General features: G+C 33.1%; 5 protein-coding genes and 1 long non-coding RNA gene across 7 annotated transcripts; all 6 read left to right on the top strand.

Annotated features, from left to right (window-relative positions):
- Positions 1–363: 363 nt before the first annotated feature.
- LOC106384582 (secreted RxLR effector protein 161-like) lies at positions 364–924 on the top strand. Its single transcript, XM_013824524.2, has one exon. It carries the CDS (start codon positions 364–366, stop codon positions 922–924), a length of 561 nt encoding a protein of 186 aa, XP_013679978.2.
- A 648-nt stretch (positions 925–1,572) lies between these two features.
- LOC111202625 lies at positions 1,573–2,413 on the top strand. 2 transcript variants are annotated; one of them, XR_002655520.2, is made up of 3 exons: positions 1,573–1,632; positions 1,705–2,069; positions 2,229–2,413. It is a non-coding gene; the product is annotated as an uncharacterized LOC111202625 (long non-coding RNA). The 2 variants fall into 2 exon arrangements; XR_007319974.1 differs by having other exon boundaries at positions 1,577–2,069.
- Positions 2,414–5,478: 3,065 nt separating this feature from the next.
- On the top strand, positions 5,479–7,374 carry LOC106378314 (ABC transporter G family member 31-like). Its single transcript, XM_048747232.1, has 3 exons — positions 5,479–6,323; positions 6,472–6,741; positions 7,040–7,374. The coding sequence occupies exons 1-2, from the start codon at positions 5,986–5,988 to the stop codon at positions 6,479–6,481; spliced, it is 348 nt and encodes a 115-aa protein (XP_048603189.1). The 5' UTR covers positions 5,479–5,985; the 3' UTR covers positions 6,482–6,741; positions 7,040–7,374.
- On the top strand, positions 5,482–5,974 carry LOC106384583. Its single transcript, XM_048747233.1, has one exon. It carries the CDS (start codon positions 5,482–5,484, stop codon positions 5,791–5,793), a length of 312 nt encoding a protein of 103 aa, XP_048603190.1. The 3' UTR covers positions 5,794–5,974.
- Positions 7,375–11,853: 4,479 nt separating the features above from the next.
- On the top strand, positions 11,854–13,806 carry LOC106378312 (the record flags this gene model as incomplete). The annotated part of the gene is made up of 2 exons (XM_048749000.1): positions 11,854–12,842; positions 13,560–13,806. A coding segment is annotated over one exon (459 nt), but the record flags the coding sequence as incomplete, so codon positions are not given.
- Positions 13,807–15,685: 1,879 nt separating this feature from the next.
- LOC106379590 (probable polyamine oxidase 4) lies at positions 15,686–18,037 on the top strand. Its single transcript, XM_048748999.1, has 6 exons — positions 15,686–15,725; positions 15,901–16,087; positions 16,186–16,299; positions 16,537–16,624; positions 17,812–17,849; positions 17,932–18,037. Exons 1-6 carry the CDS (start codon positions 15,686–15,688, stop codon positions 18,035–18,037), a joined length of 573 nt encoding a protein of 190 aa, XP_048604956.1.
- Positions 18,038–18,861: the final 824 nt, after the last annotated feature.

The following is an 18,861-nucleotide window of genomic DNA, read 5'->3' as shown; positions in this document are numbered from 1 at the left end:
TCAGATGAGTTCAACTTATCTTGTGAAGAAGATTGGGTTGAAGCTATGGAAGACGAGTTGGAGTCTATCACAAGAAACAAGATATGAGAGCTTGTAGATAGACCAACTGGTTCTGAGAAGAAAGGAGAAGAGGATCGAGTTTGTGTGTTACACAAGACGTTGCATGTGTTACGCCAGGCACCCAGAGCATGGAGTGTGAAACTTGATCAGGTTCTCAAGGATATGAGATTTGAGAAGTGCACGAAGGAACCATCAGTGTACTGCAAGACTGAAGGAGAAGACGTCTTGATCATTGCCATCTACGTTGATGATCTATTTGTGACAGGAACTTCACTTAAGGTGATTAGGCAATTCAAGGAGGAGATGTCTAAGAAGTTCGAGATGTCAGATCTAGGTAAGCTAACGTACTACCTTGGCATAGAGGTGATTCAAGGAGCAGACGGAATCAGAATAAAACAAGAGAGGTATGCTCAAGGAATCCTGTGTGACACAAAGATGGAAGCGTGTAACGCAACTCAAATTCCAATGGAGGCGAATTTGAAGATCTCAAAAGCTGAAGATGAGCGAGAGATAGATGCTACCGAGTTCAGAAGAATCATAGGATGTTTGAGGTATCTGCTTCACACAAGACCCGACCTGTGTTACGCAGTAGGTGTTCTTAGCCGATACATGCACAATCCGAGAGACTCTCACGGACAAGCCATCAAACACATATTGCGGTATGTGAAAGGAACAACAAACTACGGTCTGTTCTTCAAGAGAGATGGGTCAAGGAGTGTCGTTGGTTATAGTGACAGTAGTCACAACATTGATCTCGGTGACGGGAGGAGCGCGTCAGGACATGCATTCTACTACGGTTCATCACTGATTACTTGGACGTCGCAGAAGCAGCAGACGGTTGCATTGTCATCATGCGAAGCATAATGCATGGCAGCAACAGAAGCAGCGAAGCAAGCTATATGGATCAAGGAATTGTTGAGTGAGATACTAAGCAAAGAAGGCGAGAGAGTCAAGCTTAGGATCGACAACAAATCAGCCATTGCTCTAACCAAGAATCCAGTTTTCCATGGAAGGAGTAAGCATGTACTCAAGAAGTATCACTTCATTCGTGAGTGTGTGGAGAACGGGCAGATCGAAGTGGAGCATGTGCCGGGTGTTGAGCAGAAGGCCGACATCCTTACCAAGCCATTAGCAAGGATTATGTTCAAGCAAATGAGGAGCTTAATCGGAGTTCAAGAAATTGTTCTCCCTAATTCAAGTTGGAATTAAGGGGGTGAATGTTGGATAATTCCAAGCTTGTGGAAACTTAACATATTATTAGATGTTTAATATGTTAAGATAAACACAATAAGGAAACCTAAAAATAGGAAAAGGAAGTTTCTATTTAGGTTAGGTTTGTGTTTTCCATATCCCACATGTTAAAGGGAATTGTCTTTCATATAAATATAGGTCTAATGGAGAGGTGTTCCATATGATCTGAGAGAAACATATTGAGAGCTTTAGTTTTGAGTAGTTTCTAAAGCTAATAAGAAAAGTTGTTCTTATAACTCTTTGTGTTTCTAAGAGATCTGATCCTCTCCCATACCGGATTCTCTCTCGCGTGCCTCTCTCTCTCGCCCGACCTCTCTCACGGTTACCTCTCTCTTTCTATGTCTGTGTGTGTGTGTGAGTTTTGATTCAGATTTTTTTTTGTGCTTGGTGAAGGAGGATGTAGACGAAGCTTGATGGAGGAGGCTCCTCGCCGTGACTTCTCCGACGACAAGCACGGTCTCACGTCTCCAGATCTATGCTGCCTTTTGCCCGAGCTTGCTCCCCCTAAATTCACCATCCAGAGCGATGACAAGCATGGATGTAGTATTGCTCTCTTCTCATTACCTGATGTTGGTGTTACTTGCTTTTTGATGTTAGGTCTTCTAAAGTGTGCGGTATTGGACTTTTGAACAATAAAGCACAACATGTGTTTCACCCTTTTGAGAGAGATAAATTCAGATGTCGCTATGATTACTATTGGGGTCATGGTTCTTCTTAGACTGGCTCGTTTGCTTTTTGAAGAAATTGAACATGCTAAGGTATATAGCTCATTCGTTGTTGTTTCTGTTTCTGTTCCTTGTTTCATGTGTATTGACTAGGCTTATGATTTACACTTAATCGGAGCTTTAGTTTCATGATCTTAATCATACGATATGAGGTTTTGAGTTGTTGCTGAGACTGAGTCTTTCATGTTGCAGAGTGGTTGAAAGATGGTTCTATATTTGTTATCGAAGCAGTTACTGCCATTTGTGAGGCCAAGATGTAATATAGAATAAGAGTATGGTTCTATGACCAGCAAGTAAGAGTATGGTTCTACGTTTCCCAATGCTAATAATGTAATTTGCACTTTATGAAATAATAAATTTCAATAGTCTTTTTCTCATCTTTGGATCTCCTGTATGCAAAAATATAAGTTTGAAATTGTAAACAATTTCTTCTCATCAACTTACAACATTTATCTAAGGGAGAAAACTTAGTCAAATTTACAAAAGATCAAACACTACATAAGTTCAAACATATAACACTTTTACTAGAAGTCTTTTGAGAAGTTTTCTAGGAAGACTTTTCGGAAGACTTGAATTTCAAGCGGAAAATTAAAATTTAAGCGTAAAACTCAAATTTTAAATGAAAATGAAAATTTTAAATTTCATGAAAAATAAAAAGTGTATATTATGATCTAAGAAGACACATTACACCATATGACCCAAGTTTCAAACTATGAAAACCCTTCACTCAGATCTGAAAGTCAAAACGAAGTCATGGTTCTTCCTTTTTTTTTTTTTGCTGAGGTTTTTAAAGTAAGGATTGTGATAAATAATAGAGTATTTATAGCGCCGTAGTTGGAAAAGGAATATTGTAATATCGTCTTTATAATATATTTCGAAAAAGAAGTTAAATATTATATGATAATAATTTAATGTAAAATTCAGTTAATAAAGCATACAATTATATTAAATTTTTAATTAGAAAATGATCATAAATGTTTGAAAATAATTATAAAATTTCATAACTTTCGTTTATAACAATAAAATTTTGAATTGATTATTTGGAACTTTTGAAATGATGATAAAAAATATTCCGATAATAAATAAATAAGAGTACATGTAGTCAAACTAAAATGGAATAAAACACATAATTGTGGACAATAAAATCTCAAACTGTTTTTTTTTTTGTTTTCTTCGATCCTGTCAAACAATAAAAAATATGTCAACATATATTGTGAAAATCATTATATATATATATATATATATATATATATATTGAATATATTTACCAACATTGTTTTGAACGTTGTAACTGCTTCAATTAATGGATTAAACATTATCTCTGAGCATCCGAGAATGTTTGTAATATGTTTATATCCCCCTATATATTGTATACAAAATGAACTATTGAATCATACTGTTAAAATATATATAATAAATACTGGAATAAAATATGATCTAAATTTATCTAACCGCGAGAATTTCAATCTTCCAGAACCGTAGCATGCAGATGACTATGTCATCCACATAAGATGTCCAGAATGTATTCACATGTTCTGTCATTTTTTCATATGCAACACAACGACTCGATTGAGGCTAAAGTAAAGATTGCAAAAAAAAAAAAATATATAGGAATCATATATTTGAATAAGCGATATAAAAAAATAACAATTAAAATGTACACTTACTTGATATCAGTCAGTGAAAACAATATTAAACTGATATGTTTGAGATATTCAGTTCTAACGGTTTGGTTAAATCCCAATGTAGATTTCCAACAAATTTACGAGCACCTAATATGTCTAAAGTTGAAGAAAAATAACTATACAATTTTATTAATTTGTAACATAATAGACTTAACTAAAAAAATGAAAAGGCTAGAGTTCTAAACGAATGAAATTTCGGGATGAATTAATCCCCTTTTTAACTCATTGTATTTTACGAATGAGAATATTTGGGGTGTCTCTTCTGGAAATATAAATTCAACACAAATAGTAACACCAAAAAGAATATGATTCTTATGACAAGTTACTCTAGTAATGCCAGTATAATGGACTACTTCGAAATTAGATAGTCTAACCCAGGAATGCTTATTAAGCATACAATAGAATTTATGCATTAAAGAAGAGTTGATTGAATCATTTGCGCCTATATGAACAAATGATTACCAAATTAGTATAATATATAATATAAATTATAGGATACTCCCATAAGCTATTTGAAGGATACTCACATTTGCATCCATCAGTATTATTTCACAATCGTAACCGAACATTCCATTCCACACTGTCCATTTTTGTACTAATTAGACTCTTACTGAAACATTTTGAAAGATCGAGAGTCCAACCCTTCGAGGAAAATTATAGGTGCTATGATAACTTTGTAATCAATCGATGGAATAATACCCTAACATTAATACATGAAAAATTAGGGCAAATATCAAATGAAATCTAAATAATGTAAATAATATCTTAACAACTCGATTTCCTATATTTGATCAAAAGTCTCCACAAGAAATTCGGAAATCTTATTAATTATAAATATACAGATACTTGTATTTAGTATAACTTACGATTTAGTATCATTTTCAAATATATAACAACAAAAAAGGGAAATGTAATATACATGAATCAAAATTATGAGGAAATGTCTTTAATATACACATTAGTGTGTTAAACATAATGTAGTGATATAATATGAAAATATATAATAAAATATACACAACATTTATTAATTGGTAATACATTTTTCAAAAGAAAAATGTGACGAAAAGTTTTAAATATCCATTTTATGCGTTGTATTTACCGTAATATATCATGTATTAAAATCAGTCAATTTGAAAAGTTTTCTTCGGAAATATGTTATTGTTTATGAAACAATTAATCTATCTAACTTTCATTGATTTGACAACTTGATGATTTATTGCATACGTCAATAGATATAAAAGAAATTTGGAAAAAAGAGACATCTAGAACTTTGATTTGTCCCAATAGAATTTTTAGAAAATTATTTAGGGAAATATGATTTACATTTCTGTTAATACCCTAATCATCTATATATATACTATACTAAAAAGGAGATATAAGCTCCTCCTAGAGTGTCCACGTAAGCATAAAAAATCAACCAATCATGTTATAACGTTTTGCCACGTCATAACTGATTTTGGATATTGGGCTTCGAATAACTTCTGATCTGTCAAGATAATCTTAGTGACCCAGCAATCCCACCTATGGAAAGCATCCTAGCCTTCACCTCACCGACGCTAGATCCTTCTTCCTCATTTTCTCCAAACCCTAATTTTTTCGTAGATTGTTCGTGAAACCCTTTCCTCTTCCTCTTCTTCGATTCCATTTCACGATCTGATCTACGATCTGAGCACCGGGACGAGGAAGGTCGGAAAGTTGTCGATAAACTCGAGCTAAAGACTCGAAACCCTGACACGATCAATCAAGTCAAGAAGAAGCTGATGGAGAAAGGCGTCCAAAGGATGGAGAGGCACCCTTCCGACGGGACTAAGATCAGGTGTCTGCCGCCGAAGTCAGGTCACGGCGGGAAGTACACGTGGGAGGGGGCAGCTCGGATGGAGGATTACAAGATGCAGCCGGATCCGTCGGTGATGGACGAAGGCGATCTTAATTACGATGAGGAGAATATCGGGGGTGGTGGTGGTGATGACATGGCGGTGGAGGTTGGGAAAGGTGAGGTTGAGGTGGCGAAGGAGGCGCCGGGAGGTGTGGCTAGGGCGGAGGTTGATCCTCGCTTGATCAGTCTTCCTTGAGTTGCTAGGACAAGGGAGAAAGTGTTGGGGCGAATTTGAGAAGGGAGTGAAACTTTGGGGGTTTGATTTTTAATTTGAGTTTGTGACATTTTAACATCATACCCCAAACTAAACAGAAAAATATCTCTCAGAGATCGCAGAAGAAGAAAACAAAATCATGATCGACCTCGGAGAAGAAGAAGAGAATAATCAATGGCGGATGCTTCCAATGGGAGTGAGTATTTCGACCTCGACGTCGAGACGGGAAGAAAATCGTTCGCGCGGCCGTTGAATGCTGAGACAGTGGAGCAGGATGAAGAAGATCTGAGATGGGCTGCGATCGGACGGTTACTGTCGCAGAGACAAGGGAGCCATTTAGCGACTCTGCGTCGGTCGCAAACTTCTGGTTACGCAGACGGGAACGTCGTGCAGACGATTGACGTAAGGAAGCTTGATCGTTCGGATCGTGAGATGGTTGTTCGTCAAGCTCTTGCCACTAGCGATCAGGATAATTACAAGCTTCTCTCCGCTATCAAGAAACGGCTCAATAGGTATCTTTTTGATTCTATGTTTCTATGTTTGGGTTTTCTTTTTTTTCTCTGTATCTTTTCTATGTTCATCTTTTCTCATGAGTATATTTTCCACACGTAACCATTTTACGTGATTGTTTTTTTATTTTGTATCGATTTTGTGTTGCAGCGTGTTTTAAGCAGTTTGAGAATGATGAAGACTAGAAAACACAAGCTAACCATATGAGTCATATAGCTGACTCACACAAGAATGGAAGTTGGAACCATGAAAAATGATGGGTTTGAGGACTGTTTTGCTTTCACTCTAATATTTTTGTCTTTCATCAAACATACTTTTATATGTTCTAGGTTTTCTACCTTATCATGTACAAAGTTGTTTTGACTTTATTTGTTCCAGGTTCACTCATTAAAATGGATTTAGTCCTCCTTCACATCTTGGGTAATTTTTTGTACTAACATATAATTGCTTATGTTTCCTTTTTAGTTTTCCATCCATTTGTGTTGGTTGGTTGACTGAAAGTTGTTAACAAATTTGATAGGAATGTGTTGAGATATATTATCTTATGCATAAGCTATTTTCATTAGATAGCTACAATGATACAGTTCTTTGATGTTGAGATGTACCCATTTGATGTTGCTTGCTTTTTCTTTAGCCAATTTGAACACTGATGTGAAATAGCTGATGTTTTTGCTATTATCCTGTCTGTAATCAGAATCACGTGTTGTTGTTGTTGCAGTTGTTATACTGCTGGATCTGCTCCAAGTGCTCCCGTCGCTGAGAATCAATCCTCTCCTCGAAGACATTATGGCTGATGAAATGCCAGCATTCCCAAGATAACTTTTTTATCTCCAGGTGGCTTTATATAAATGATTGCAAACAAGTAAATAATTTAATTTATAAGCTGTAATAGTTAATTAGAAATAGGTTTGTTACTTCATTGTCACTGGATAAATTTGATAGGCAAAAAGAAGTGTCCACCCCCACAGCCCCACTAACTAAAATTTAAATTCGTATAAATGAAAAAAACAACCATGGAAAATATGTATTCATGGTAAAGTTAATTATTTTCTACCTCTGAGGCGCATTTTTTTTTCGTTTTGTATTTCTTTCCAAAAAAAAATTTATATGGTTTACACCTTGCTTGCGTATATTCAAGGTTTGCTATTTGATCATTGGGTGCTAAACGCAACATAACTTCTCCAAAAATATGTGTTGGAATTTTTTGTACTAACATATAATTGCTTATGTTTCCTTTTTAGTTTTCCATCCATTTGTGTTGGTTGGTTGACTGAAAGCTGTTAACAAATTTGATAGGAATGTGTTGAGATATATTATCTTATGCATAAGCTATTTTCATTAGATAGCTACAATGATACAGTTCTTTGATGTTGCTTGCTTTTTATTTAGCCAATTTGAACACTGATGTGAAATAGCTGATGTTTTTGCTATTATCCTGTCTGTAATCAGAATCACGTGTTGTTGTTGTTGCAGTTGTTATACTGCTGGATCTGCTCCAAGTGCTCCCGTCGCTGAGAATCAATCCTCTCCTCGAAGACATTATGGCTGATGAAATGCCAGCATTCCCAAGATAACTTTTTTTTATCTCCCGGTGGCTTTATATAAATGATTGCAAACAAGTAAATAATTTAATTTATAAGCTGTAATAGTTAATTGGAAATAGGTTTGTTACTTCATTGTCACTGGATAAATTTGATAGGCAAAAAGAAGTGTCCAACCCCACAGCCCCACTAACTAAAATGTAAATTCGTATAAATGAAAAAAACAACCATGGAAAATATGTATTCATGGTAAAGTTAATTATTTTCTACCTCTGAGGCGCATTTTCTTTTCGTTTTGTATTTCTTTCCAAAAAAAAAATTATATGGTTTACGCCTTGCTTGCGTATATTCAAGGTTTTCTATTTGATCATTGGGTGCTAAACGCAACATAACTTCTCCAAAAATATGTGTTGGAATTTTGACAAACATTAAATGGATTCATGAGCAATAGCAGAATAAACACATACTTCTAATAAAAAAAATAAAAGGTTCATCTTCTTACAGAAAAACGTATGATGATGAGCTTTGACATGTAGTACGTGCATTACTATTATAAATAGTGTGGATTGTGTTTTTGTATTTTTAACTGATATTTGAAATACATCATTAATTCAGTTAATCAGAGAACCGAGTTTTACATAGCCATAAACATTTTAAAATTAATTTCAATAGTATTTTTTGAAAATTTTGAACGTCATACAACTTATGTATATTATATCTTTAAAATTTAGAAATAAATTCTTCCACACATATGCTTAAACAAAGGTCCTCTCTTTACAAATCACTAGGATAAGACCCGCGCCTTGCGCGAAATTAAGTTATTATTTTTATTATATTTTGGAGAATGAAACAATAGTTTGGCTTCATTTGGATTAGGGGTGTTCAATCCAGATATCGGGTTGGTTTCGATTCGGTTCGTTTTTTTCGGTATTTTGGTTAGTAAAATATAACTACTATTCTAAATCCATATTTACTTTGACTTTAATCTTTCACATACTTTTGAAAGATTTCAACTGGACAACTAAATTGATCAGCCAATCTTGTTGCTTTAAATCATTAATATATATATATATATATATATTATTTAGTTTGAATATTTATTAAATAAAAATTCATATGCGTTATATTTTATGATCATTTGTAACTTATTATAACAAAAAAATAATCTATTGACCACAAAATTTTCAGAGTGAGAATCTTCAAATTTCTAATAATATATAGACGTTTTGAAAAATTCAAAATACAACATATAAGAAAAAATATAAATGTTTTTATTATATATTTAATGTGATTTTTTAAATATCTTTTAATAATATAAAATTAAAAAAAGAACTAAGATACCAAAATTGTTATCAAATATTTATTATTCATAATAATTAATTTTCATATATACGTTAATCATATTAGGTAATTTCGTAGCTTCTAATTAAGGAAAATGCAAAAACAATATTTGGTAGATTATTTATCAATTCGAATATTCGATAGTTAGTTTAATAAAAAATATAATGTAAGTTAAGATGGACCAACCTATTTTTTTAAGAATAGTATATTTTATATAGTCATTTATTAAATGAGAATTTATAATCATACACTTCTATGATCATTCATATCGTTTTATAACTGAATATTTAAATCATCGATAACAAAATTTTCAATGTGATATCTTTAATAAGTTTATAATTTATAAATGTTTTTGAAAATTCATTGAAAGTTTTAATATTAAAATATTTATGTAATCTTATGGTATATAGTTTAATATATATATATATATGTTTTATTATTAAATGATAGTTTTTACTCATATGGTTTTAAAATCATGTGTATCTTCTTATAATATTAAATAAAAGTTCATATTAATATAATTTTATGATCATTTGTAACTTATTATGACAAAAAAAATAATCTATTGATCACAAAATTTTAAGAGTGGTGATCTTCAAATTTCTAATAATTTATAGACGTTTTGAAAAGTTCAAAATATAACATATAAAAAAATATAAATGTTTTTTATTATATTTTTAATGTGATTTTTAATATCTTTTAATAATATAAAATTTTTTAAAAAGAACTAAGATACAAAAATTGTTATCAAATATTTATTATTCATAATAATTAATTTTCACATATATGTTAATCATATTAGGTAATTTCGTAGCTTTTATTTAAGGAAAGTGCAAAACATTTTTTGGTACGTTATTTATCAATTCGATAGTTAGTTTAATAAAAAGTGTAATATAAGTTAAGATGGACCAACCTATTTTTCTAAGAATAGTATATTTTATATAGTTATTTATTAAATAAGAATTTATAATCATACGGTTCTATGATCATTCATATCATTTTATAACAAAATAATTAAATCATCGATAACAAAATTTTCAATCTGAAATCTTTAATAAGTTTATAATTTATAAATGTTCTTGAAAATTCATTGAAACTTTTAATATTAAAATATTTATGTAATCCTATGGTATATAGTGTTTAATCTATATATATATATTTATTTTATTATTAAATGATATTTTTTACTCATATGGTTTTAAAATCATGTGTATCTTCCTATAATAAAAATGTTAAACCATTGATCATTAATTTTTAACATAATAATTTTAATAGTTTTACTCATTTATTGTCGTTTTTAAAAATTCAAAATATAACATATACGAAAAAATCTAAATTTTACTTTTATAGCTAATTTGATTGTTTAATTTATTTTAATAATATAAAATTAAACAAAAAATGATGGAGGAGATATAAATTGTTATCAAATCTTTATTATTAAAATCATTAATTGTCATATATATATTAGTCATTTATGGTAATTCCGTAGGTTTGATTTAAGGAAAGAAAATAACATATCATATCATTATATCATATAGTTTGACCAACTTATGTATCTAACAACATATAAAAATCGAATGTGGACCTACTTATTTTTCAATTGAATGTAATTGACTACCTAATTGAGTGCCACCTATGCATTGGGGCCTATTTTAATTAATACAAAATTGAGGTTACATCTTTTCAAATGTTCCTCAATTAATATATAGGGGATTTGGTACAACAAATTTAAGAATACAAACTTACTTTCCAGTACATTTAACATATTATACAATATATGAAAACAAAGTATTAAAATTATTTATATGTCTATAATTAATATGATTCTATATGGATTAAAACTATTATATATACATTTTTTACGTTTAGTGGTTGAAGAAGTGTTTATAATGCTTATGTTTTAGACATATAATCTAATTTTCAAACATAGAGAACATAGCCAATTTTATGTTCTTGAAAAACATCGTCAATCTCATGTTCTTGAATAAAGAATTCAATCAAAGAGAACATAGCCAATCTTCACCTACTTCTTCAATTATGTGAAAGTCTTAGGTCAGTAACCAAACTTAATTGTTCTAACCTGTCACTTCGGTAAAATAAAACATATTATTTTTCAAACAGAAACAGTTTATTTTTTGTTTTATAACCTTTGGTAGCTTCCATCAAGATTATTTGAGTATTTCAAATAGGAAAAACTCTGCATGAAGTTTTTAGCAAATGGAGCTGATGTATATATCAATTGTAATGATATTTAATTAGCGACATGTAACTGAAAATAAGCAAAAATATATTTTTTACAATTATACATTATAAAAAAAATTATATGATCATTTAAGTTTAGTTAAAATATATGAAAAAACCCGGGCGTAGCCCGGGAAAAATCTCTAGTCTATACTATACTAAAAGGGAGATATAAGCTCCTCCTATAGTGTCCACGTAAGCATAAAAAATCAACCAATTATGTTATAACGTTTCGCCACGTCATAACTGATTTTGGATATTGGGCTTCGAATAACTTCTGATCTGTCAAGATAATCTTAGTGGCCCAGCAATCCCACCTATGGAAAGCATCCTAACCTTCACCTCACCGACGCTAGATCCTTCTTCCTCATTTTCTCCAAACCCTAATTTTTCCGTAGATTGTTCGTGAAACCCTTTCCTCTTCCTCTTCTTCGATTCCATTTCACGATCTGATCTACGATCTGAGCACCGGGACGAGGAAGGTCGGAAAGCTGTCGATAAACTCGAGCTAAAGACTCGAAACCCTGACACGATCAATCAAGTCAAGAAGAAGCTGATGGAGAAAGGCGTCCAAAGGATGGAGAGGCACCCTTCCGACGGGACTAAGATCAGGTGTCCGCCGCCGAAGTCAGGTCACGGCGGGAAGTACACGTGGGAGGGGGCAGCTCGGATGGAGGATTACGAGATGCAGCCGGATCCGTCGACGATGGACGAAGGCGATCTTAATTACGATGAGGAGAAGATCGGGGGTGGTGGTGGTGATGACATGGCGGTGGAGGTTGGGAAAGGTGAGGTTGAGGTGGCGAAGGAGGCGCCGGGAGGTGTGGCTAGGGCGGAGGTTGATCCTCGCTTGATCAGTCTTCCTTGAGTTGCTAGGACAAGGGAGAAAGTGTTGGGGCGAATTTGAGAAGGGAGTGAAACTTTGGGGGTTTGATTTTTAATTTGAGTTTGTGACATTTTAACATCATACCCCAAAATAAACAGAAAAATATCTCTCATAGATCGCAGAAGAAGAAAACAAAATCATGATCGACCTCGGAGAAGAAGAAGAGAATAATCAATGGCGGATGCTTCCAATGGGAGTGAGTATTTCGACATCGACGTCGAGACGGGAAGAAAATCGTCCGCGCGGCCGTTGAATGCTGAGACAGTGGAGCAGGATGAAGAAGATCTGAGATTGGCTGCGATCGGACGGTTACCGTCGCAGAGACAAGGGAGCCATTTAGCGACTCTGCGTCGGTCGCAAACTTCTGGTTACGCAGACGGGAATGTCGTGCAAACGATTGACGTAAGGAAGCTTGATCGTCCGGATCGTGAGATGGTTGTTCGTTAAGCTCTTGCCACTAGCGATCAGGATAATTACAAGCTTCTCTCCGCTATCAAGAAACGGCTCAATAGGTATCTTTTTGATTCTATGTTTCTATGTTTAAGTTTTCTTTTTTTTTCTCTGTATCTTTTCTATGTTCATCTTTTCTCATGAGTATATTTTCCACACGTAACCATTTTACGTGATTGTTTTTTTATTTTGTATCGATTTTGTGTTGCAGCGTGTTTTAAACAGTTTGAGAATGATGAAGACTAGAAAACACAAGCTAACCATATGAGTCATATAGCTGACTCACACAAGAATGGAAGTTGGAACCATGAAAAATGATGGGTTTGAGGACTGTTTTGCTTTCACTCTAATATTTTTGTCTTTCATCAAACATACTTTTATATGTTCTAGGTGTTCTACTTTATCATGTACAAAGTTGTTTTGACTTTATTTGTTCCAGGTTCACTCATTAAAATGGATTTAGTCTTCCTACACATCTTGGGTAATTTTTTGTACTAACATATAATTGCTTATGTTTCCTTTTTAGTTTTCCATTCATTTGTGTTGGTTGGTTGACTGAAAGCTGTTAACAAATTTGATAGGAATGTGTTGAGATATATTATCTTATGCATAAGCTATTTTCATTAAATAGCTACAATGATACAGTTCTTTGATGTTGAGATGTACTCATTTGATGTTGCTTGCTTTTTGTTTAGCCAATTTGAACACTGATGTGAAATAGCTGATGTTTTTGCTATTATCCTGTCTGTAATCAGAATCACGTGTTGTTGTTGTTGCAGTTGTTATACTGCTGGATCTGCTCAAAGTGCTCCCGTCGCTGAGAATCAATCCTCTCCTCGAAGACATTATGGCTGATGAAATGCCAGCATTCCCAAGATAACTTTTTTTTATCTCCCGGTGGCTTTATATAAATGATTGCAAACAAGTAAATAATTTAATTTATAAGCTGTAATAGTTAATTGGAAATATGTTTGTTACTTCATTGTCACTGGATAAATTTGATAGGCAAAAAGAAGTGTCCACCTCCACAGCCCCACTAACTAAAATGTAAATTCGTATAAATGAAAAAAACAACCATGGAAAATATGTATTCATGGTAAAGTTAATTATTTTCTACCTTTGAGGCGCATTTTCTTTTCGTTTTGTATTTCTTTCCAAAAAAAAAAATTATATGGTTTACACCTTGCTTGCGTATATTCAAGGTTTGCTATTTGATCATTAGGTGCTAAACGCAACATAACTTCTCCAAAAATATGTGTTGGAATTTTGACAAACATTAAATGGATTCATGAGCAATAGCAGAATAAACACATACTTCTAATAAAAAAATAAAAGGTTCATCTTCTTAAAGAAAAACGTATGATGATGAGCTTTGACATGTAGTACAAGCATTACTATTATAAATAGTGTGGATTGTGTTTTTGTATTTTTAACTGATATTTGAAATACATCATTAATTCAGTTAATCAGAGAACCGAGTTTTACAGAGCCATAAACATTTTAAAATTAATTTCAATAGTATTTTTTGAAAATTTTGAAAGTCCTACAACTTATATATATTATATCTTTAAAATTTAGAAATAAATTCTTGCACACATATGCTTAAACAAAGGTCCTCTCTTTACAAATCATTTGGTACAACAAATTTAACAATACAAACTTACTTTCCAATACATTTAACATATTATACAATATATGAAAACAAAGTATTAAAATTATTTATATGTCTATAATTAATATGATTCTATATGGATTAAAACTATTATATATACATTTTTTACGTTTAGTGGTTGAAGAAGTGTTTATAATGCTTATGTTTTAGATATATAATCTAATTTTCAAACATAGAGAACATAGCCAATTTTATGTTCTTGAAAAACATCGTCAATCTCATGTTCTTGAATAAAGAATTCCATCAAAGAGAACATAGCCGATCTTCACCGACTTCTTCAATTATGTGAAAGTCTTAGGTCAGTAACCAAACTTAATTGTTCTAACCTGTCACTTCGGTAAAACAAAACATATTATTTTTCAAACAGAAACAGTTTATTTTTTGTTCTATAACCTTTGGTAGCTTCCATCAAGATTATTTGAGTATTTCAAATAGGAAAAGACTATGCATGAAGTTTTTAGCAAATGGAGCTGGTGTATATATCAATTGTAATGATATTTAATTAGCGACAAGTAACTGAAAATAAGCAAAAATATATTTTTTACAATTATACATTATAAAAACAATTATATGATCATTTAAGTTTAGTTAAAATATATGAAAAAAATCCGGGCGTAGCCCGGGGAAAATATCTAGTATATATAATGAGAGATTTTTCTCTCTTCCGAGAGCATCCACGTATGCAAATAATAAAGATTGTGGGTCCCATTTATTTTCCGGTTTTGTTTGGTCGACTGGGTTATGAGTTTGGTTTGATAGATTAGTGAAACTCGCGTTTTGTGCTTCACCAGGGCTTAACCTTGCCGTGTCCGCTATTCACAATCTCATCTCTTTGTCTTCCCAGTCGTTATCTCTTGACCTTCCATGTGGTTAAATGTATTTTTTTCTAATTCTGCCATATTTGTTATTCACATTGAATCCAGTATTCACGTTAACGCCTCCGTTTCCTTCATCAGAAATCTATAAAAAAAAGGAAAAAAAAAAAATGCAGCGATCACAAAATTGCAAGATCTGTGGGAATGAAGCCATACACTCTTGCCGTCTTTCGACCCCTAGTCTCAAAGTTCTATTCGTTTTTGGGTCGTCGCTATTGAATAATTCGATCTCGCGTTTTTACAATGAGTTGATACGATAAGCTTCGTTCCGATCTCTGCAGATTTTCAAATTTCCTCTTTTATTAGATCCTTTAGTTGATTTTTTTCACGAATTTTGGAAATCTGTTCTGTTACTTCAATGGATAAGAAGATTTCGTTTACCGATGATCTTTCTGATGGTAATTGAGATTATGCATTCCGGTTTTAGATTAAAATCAAATCTGTGTGTTAGGGTTGTATGCGGTGTGTATATGTTTTTGCTTTCCAAGTCTGATGATCTTCCTGATACAAGATTTTTTTTTCTTTAATTTGGAAAGAGATTTGATGAATGATTCATTGTAACATGTCTTGCAGGAACGATCTCAGCGCTTCTCCAGAAGCAGAACAATGTGGTGCAGTCTTCCGGGATCGTGATTGGTAGTGGTATATCAGGTCTCGCTGCTGCTAGGAACCTCTATGAAGCTTCTACTAACGTGACTGTTCTCGAATCACGCGATAGGATTGGTGGTCGATCCACACTGATTACTCCTTTGGTTGTCCTGTTGATATGGGAGCTTCTTGGTGAAGTTTTTTTTAATCTATATGTGATCTATACATTTTGAACAGCCTTGTGTTCTAAAGCCTTTCTCAAACGTCTAGGTTACATGGAGTCTCCAATGACAACCCCTTGGCTCCTATTATACGCCGTCTAGGGGTCACTCTATACCGAACTAGCGGGGAACACTCCATCTTGTTTGATCATGATCTCGAAAGGTACCCTTTTACTGCCTGTACGTCCTATTATAGTACATACACAGGCCCGGATTTAAAATTTCGGGGCTATAAACATTTCTTGAAGAAGTTCAATAATTTTTTTTTTTAATTTGGGGGCCTATCCCTATATAAAAATCCTTCAAATTTTTTGAGGGTCAAGGCCAATATTTTAATGAATTAGTTTTTTGTCATAGAAATCAAATCTTATAAGTATAATCTGGCTTTTTCCTATCTCAGTTATGGACTCTATGACATGCACAGGAATAAAATTCCGCCGCAGTTTGTCACTCAAGTTGGAGATGCATTCAAGAGAATTCTCCAAGAGGTAAAAGCTTTGTATTTTTGCTTGAGTTAAATATTAGAATTAGCATATCCTTTCTATACTGCATGTTTACTTATGTTAGGTGTATCATGTACATAACACGTGAATCCAAACTCTGCTTGCATTTCTTTACAATTTCTTCTATTATTATGCATATCCTATTTCATACTTTCCAGTTTTTCCATGTTTTTTCAAAGCCGTTTACTGCTACGGACCTCATCCGACGAAAACAGTTTATAAGTTTTAATTGTTAAAAGGGTTGACTTAAAATTTAGTATTGTGGTTACAAAATACGATCATGTGTTATGTACATGATACACCTAACATAAGTAAACATGCAGTATAGAAATATACATCCCCTTTGCATGCGCTATCTTCATTAGCATTTCCGTTTAAATAGAATTTCCAACTATGAATTTACACATCTCTACCCTTCTTCTTATACATCTCTTCTGATAATCACTACATGCATACTAACCAAACACTTTTCACATACAGCGACATCTATCTTTTAACATTTCCGCGCTTGCGCGGAGCTCCGCGCCCTAGTACCCTTTAATTAACCAATAAATCTGAATTACAAATAATTGTTTTTGTAATTGATTTAATATTAAAAAGACAAAGTTAATAAACAGAAAAAAAAATCGAGAGAGGTACAACTCCAGTTTTTACCCTAATTTTTTTTTTCACGTTACACGTCTTTCAGCCAAAGCTTCTCAACTCCATCAATGGCGATCTATAGTTTTTGGAGAATCTCCGTTCTTCATCGATGTTTATCCACTTTTTAGACTCTAATCTCGGTTTCTTCATCCTCTTCTTCGTTCTCACACGAATCAACGAAATCGAAGTGTTCTGCCTCTACTGGTATCGTCGGACGGTTCATTTACCTCTATGTATCATCAATTTCATCTAACGTTTATTTACACTCGGTATGCGTTTCTTCATATAGATTCTCCTAATCGTAGATTTTTTTAAACCAATTTGTCATCTCTTTCAAACTAAAATTAGTTGTATGGGTTGTTTAATCAAATTGTTTTTGATTTTTTTTTTTTTATTTGTATTTGTAGAGTATCAATTTAGTATTTCTTTTCAAAGGGGGAAAATTGGGGTAATCAATGCAAGAGATTGATAATACCAAGGAACTAAAACATGTCTGATTCGGGTTATTGGCTATTTTCACGATCTCTTAGGGAAAGATTCCACTGATAGGCTGTGGTGGTGTTAGAAGGTAAACATCTCAACTTGTTTTTAGATTGTGAGGAAAACAAACACACACAGAAAATGATGCAGATGAGTTTTTGTGTTTTCAGTGGTAAGGATGCTTACAAGAAGATAAGAACCGGGGCTACTCTTGTTCAGCTGTACATTGGGTTTGCGTATGGTGGACCTGCTCTCATCCCACAATCAAGAAGATAAGAGCCAGGGACCTACTCTTGTTCAACTGTGATTAAGCTTGGTGATTTCGGGATTGCGAGTACCAAATCCCATACAGACTTCATGACTTGTTACACTTTGGTACAGAGCTCCAGAGTTGCTCCTTAATTGCTCGGAGTAAACATCATCAATTGATATCTGGTCTGTTGGTTGTATTCTCGGTGAAACAATGACAAGAGCTCTTGGTTCTGGTTAAGAACTCTGTTTCTCTTACAGTGAGTCTTGAGGATTTAAGCTTGGGGTTCTTAAGGAGTGACAACGCAAGGAGATACGTTAGACAGCTTCTGCAGTACCCCCTTAGACAAAGTCAAGTTCAATCCTCTAGACTCACAGCAAGAGAGAGAGAGAGAGAGAGAGAGAGATTTCTTAAAAAATAAACTCATCACAATGCTTGTTTTATCTTGCTCTGTTTTCCTTATAGAATCTCTGATAAGTTATGATTATGGGGCTGTTTGTTTCACCATTTGTCATCTCCATCCAAATGATTCATTTGTATGATCTATTCAAATGATCCATTCAGATTTTTGTGATTGTTTGTTTGTCCATCCACATAGTTCATCTAGATGAATCATCTAAATGGATCTCATGTTTGTTTCTTTATTTTCATTTCCATTCAAATGAGTTTAGTAAAGAAATTACCAAAATATCCTTGTGTTGATTTAATCATATGTTTAATATTAATTTTAACTATATTACATTTAATTATTTAGTTTAATATATTTACATTAGAATTATTTCAAAATTAACGAGTTTTCTTTTTGCGGTTTGGGCGGGAAAACAAGTTTTTTGGTTTTAGCGAGAAAACA

The sequence above is a fragment of the Brassica napus genome, chromosome C2 (assembly GCF_020379485.1).
Source record: "Brassica napus cultivar Da-Ae chromosome C2, Da-Ae, whole genome shotgun sequence".
Taxonomy (NCBI): domain Eukaryota; kingdom Viridiplantae; phylum Streptophyta; class Magnoliopsida; order Brassicales; family Brassicaceae; genus Brassica; species Brassica napus.
The sequence above is the reverse complement of the archived record's forward strand: the minus strand, read 5'-3'. Positions and strand labels throughout refer to the sequence as shown.

What these genes read in the sequence shown, in the direction of transcription:
- LOC106384582 (XM_013824524.2), top strand. Translation starts at nt 364, where the DNA reads ATGTCTAAGAAGTTCGAGATGTCAGATCTAGGTAAGCTAACGTACTAC.
- LOC106384583 (XM_048747233.1), top strand. Translation starts at nt 5,482, where the DNA reads ATGGAGAAAGGCGTCCAAAGGATGGAGAGGCACCCTTCCGACGGGACT.
- LOC106378314 (XM_048747232.1), top strand. Translation starts at nt 5,986, where the DNA reads ATGGCGGATGCTTCCAATGGGAGTGAGTATTTCGACCTCGACGTCGAG.
- LOC106379590 (XM_048748999.1), top strand. Translation starts at nt 15,686, where the DNA reads ATGGATAAGAAGATTTCGTTTACCGATGATCTTTCTGATG. An exon ending in TACCGATGATCTTTCTGATG is followed by an intron (nt 15,726 to 15,900) that starts GTAATTGAGATT and finishes CATGTCTTGCAG; the next exon opens with GAACGATCTCAGCGCTTCTC. An exon ending in TTTGATCATGATCTCGAAAG is followed by an intron (nt 16,300 to 16,536) that starts GTACCCTTTTAC and finishes TTCCTATCTCAG; the next exon opens with TTATGGACTCTATGACATGC.